The sequence below is a fragment of the Wolffia australiana genome, chromosome 4 (assembly GCF_029677425.1).
Source record: "Wolffia australiana isolate 7733 chromosome 4, ASM2967742v1".
Classification (NCBI taxonomy): domain Eukaryota; kingdom Viridiplantae; phylum Streptophyta; class Magnoliopsida; order Alismatales; family Araceae; genus Wolffia; species Wolffia australiana.
Window position 1 is genome coordinate 6,770,453 of NC_135838.1, and position 3,958 is coordinate 6,774,410.

Genomic DNA, 3,958 nt, shown 5'->3' on the forward strand with positions numbered 1-3,958 from the left:
CGGACGATGACAGATGATGAAAAGTAAAAAGACGGATGACATTTCGTCCTCCGTCCTTCAGCTGTACTCACCCTCTCTCCCACTCTCCCTCTCCCTCACTTGCTCTCTCCCTTTCTCGCTCACGTATTCTCTCTGTCTTGGTCTATCTCAGTCTCATTCTCTCGCACTCCATATCTCTCCCACTCTCTCCTTTTCTTGCTCTCATTCTCTCCCTATTTCACTCACTCACTCTCTCTCTCTCTCTCCCTCTCTCATTTTCTCCCTTTTACTCTCCTCTCTCTCATTCTCTCGCTCTTTCACTCTATAATTATATTCCTCTCTCTTTCTCTCTCCCTCTCTCAATCTCTCGTTGTCTAACACTACCCAGTCACTAGAGGCGATGTTTAGATAAAGGCTAGTTATATGTAGTGAGACTACCAAGCCAACTTGAAATTGAGTTTCACATTGATCAGTCATCATGACTGACGGAGACTGTATTGAGACTGAGACCAGACTGAACTTCAAGTCTAGTTTTAGGTTTTTGGTAAAACCGGACCGAAACTGGATTGTGACCTTCCATATATTGATTAGCTATCAATTTTGAGAGTATTTTCTTACTTTCACAGAAAATTTAAAATGTTTATTTGATTAAGGTGTGAGTTAACAAGCAAGAGCAGAATATTATGAGCGGGTAACGAAGTAAGATGAATCAATTTACTTGGACCATTTTATCTCCATTTTTATTCTTAAATCAATTTATATTCCCTTTTTTCGTCTTTTTCTAACCAGTCATCACCGGGACATGCCTTCACATCACATGCCCATTCCCAATCCTCATCCTCATCCACCATGTCATCATCATTCAACCTACCCACCACGTCTTTTATTACTGTGACGGAATCCCAAGCCCATTTTCCATCACATATCCATCTCCCATCATACCTTCAAGTTACTGAATCATATGTAACTATTTCTGTGGTTAGCACAGGGACATGCCTTCCCATCACATTACCTCATCCCACCCCTCATCATCCATCATGCCGTTATCATCCAACCTATCCACATCGTCTTTCATCACTGTGACAGACACCCAAACACATCTTCCAGCAACTCTGACTCTCGTCATGCCTCCGGTTGCGAAACCCGATAATTATTTCCTTGAAGACATTAATGATAGATAGTGGATGATTTTAAGGGAGAGACAATCCGAATGAGTCCTTAGTTCCGAAGAAGATAAGTAGATTAGAAAACTTTACTCGGAATAAGATGGACAAACTTTAAAAATTATTCCTTAAATAGGTCAGTTTTCATTTCACATATATTGGGCCCAATAACGACCCATAACGACCCAATAACGACCCAATTGCGTAAATGGGCCTAAACAAGAAGGCCTGAAACATCCGGCCTTAAAACCCTAGCCAGTGTAAATTAGGTCAGTTTCTCGTTGCAGAGCGAAGGCGGCGGCGGCGGCGGAGGAAGATGGGTAAGCTGCTCTCGCTCGATCTCTTCCGAATCAATCTTTCTTTCGATCTATTTTTCTTTGGATTTTTGGGTTGAAGATGCAAACCCGCTTGATTTTGTTTTTTTTTGGTGTTTTTTTGGGTTTTTTTGATTGAAGGTGCGTATACTTACGTCTCCGAGCTATGGAGGAAGAAGCAGAGCGATGTTATGCGGTTCTTGCTGCGGGTTCGCTGCTGGGAGTACCGACAGATGCCCGCTATCGTTAGAGTTACCCGGCCTACCCGCCCTGACAAGGCCCGTCGCCTCGGCTACAAGGCCAAGCAGGTTAGCGAGCAGGGGTGTAGTAGCGACGGATTTTAACTGTCGCGTGACCGTCTTGTGTTTCTTTGATCATTCTTTTTGTCCGCTTTTTGGTGATTCAAATATGTTTCCTCCGAGTTTTTCAAAAAAAATGTTTTTTTTTTTCGAAAACAGGTACGCCTTTCCTCCTTGATGTCGCACCACTTTTTATTGTTTCAATTTCCTGCAATTTTCAACAATATTTGTTCATCAAATTTGATTGATGTTTGGAATTCCTTTCGCGTATTCACTCCTCAGCTTCAATTACACTGCTGTATTGCAACCCCGAACGATGCAGGAACAACAAAGGCTTTTACTTCTCTAGTAGCAGACTTTTATCTTAATTTTTACCTGTTTATTTCTCCCTTCATTATAATATTCCTTGAGTTTTTTAAGAATATAGGATACTCCTCTTCCCCTAAATCTTCATCATTTTTAATGGTTCAACTTGCGGCAATTTTCTACAAGATTGGGTCAACATTTTTCTGGAATATCTCTTTCCCAGATAAACAGCCAATTAAATGACACTACTCCCCATTTTATGGATTAAATAGTCATTGTGATGATCACGATACTGCATTAAAATTTTTGTAGCTGCCCTTCATTTCAATGCTCGAGCTAACTATAATTTGATCTTAGGGCTACGTTATTTACCGCGTAAGGGTCCGTCGCGGTGGGCGGAAGAGGCCAGTTCCAAAGGGTATCGTTTATGGAAAGCCCAAGCATCAGGGTATCACCCAGCTCAAGTTTCAGAGGAATAAGCGGTCTGTTGCTGAAGAGCGCGCTGGAAGGAAGCTCGGTGGCCTCAAGGTCCTCAACTCCTACTGGGTTAACGAGGTACTATCACTCAAACATTCACAATGATGTTTACATTTGAGATAGTTCTTTTAGATATTTATAGAGTGAGATTAGACTTGCAAGGGTTTCTTATCTCAAGTTGGAGGCTCCACGAGTAACTGGGAAATAACGTGTGAGAGAGTTAGAGAGAGAGAGATAGCAATGTATCTGTATTCAAGGCACAGACCTGAAACGAAGAGAGATTCCTTCAGTCGAGTTTTTGTCTATTTAGTTTATTTCATGGCTAGTCTTATGAAGATGGAAGAGATTTTTAAGTGGAGTTCATGGGAAGTGATGGAAATACCTTGAATCTGGGAGATAATGATGGTTATGCTGATTTGAATGAGAGGCAAACACGGTAGATGGACAGACTGAGAGGCATAGATAACTCATATCTGCACGTTTTTGGATCTCTCTTCTTGAGCTTGAGAGACGGAGATATCGATAGTGATGTGAAAGGAAAGACATGCAAGGAGTACATTGGAATGTCACTGATTGATAAAGTTGAGCGATAAAAGTGTATCTTGGTGTTATTGTTCTTGAGAGAGGAGAGATGAGGGAGAGAGATTAACATTGAAATGGCCTTCTTTGGGTTGACTTATGAGCTTGTGGAACTGTGAAGGATTCGACGTACAAATACTACGAGGTGATTCTGGTGGATGCGGCGCACAGCGCGATAAGGAACGACCCGCGGATAAACTGGATTTGCAAGGGGGTGCACAAGCACAGGGAGCTCCGGGGGCTGACGTCTGCAGGGAAGAAGTACAGAGGCCTGCGAGGCAAAGGCCATCTCCATCACAAGGCCCGCCCGTCTCGCCGTGCCACCTGGAAACGCAACCAGACCAAGTCTCTGCGCCGCTACCGCTGAAAAGAGTACACTTTCTTCACCAATTCCCAGAACTTCATCTCTTTATTTTTATTTTTATGCGGATTCGTGGGTTTTGCCAAGAATGCCTCTTGTTCCCCCTTGTTATTTGTGTTGGATGTTAGTAAGATTTTATTTTGGGTCATTCCTGAAATATCATGAACTCGCCATCTCTCTCTCTCTCACTCTCTGTTTCTCTCTTTTTTTGCTCTTGAGTCCCTTCTGTTCCCCCTTATTGCTCTTGAGAAAACTTTGAAAGTTGGGCCTCTTATTGTAGAATATATACAGACATACTGGACGTTCTACATAGGCTTTTGCAGGTGTGGTAGATCTGAATTATGACTATTTTCGATGCATTATGACGATTCATAAGCAAATTATCTAGAGAATATTTAACTAGAATTAACATTTCTTTACTGGATCACTTTAAGGTACTTCAATGGGACACTCTGTGATGTCGTGTTTAGAACAAGCCTT

At 42.1% G+C, this 3,958-nt stretch overlaps 1 protein-coding gene across 1 annotated transcript; it reads left to right on the forward strand.

The window, feature by feature from the left end:
* The first annotated feature begins 1,348 nt into the window (after nt 1–1,348).
* On the forward strand, nt 1,349–3,635 carry LOC144701749 (large ribosomal subunit protein eL15). Its single transcript, XM_078573498.1, has 4 exons — nt 1,349–1,462; nt 1,598–1,764; nt 2,419–2,616; nt 3,239–3,635. The coding sequence occupies exons 1-4, from the start codon at nt 1,459–1,461 to the stop codon at nt 3,482–3,484; spliced, it is 615 nt and encodes a 204-aa protein (XP_078429624.1). The 5' UTR covers nt 1,349–1,458; the 3' UTR covers nt 3,485–3,635.
* Nucleotides 3,636–3,958: the final 323 nt, after the last annotated feature.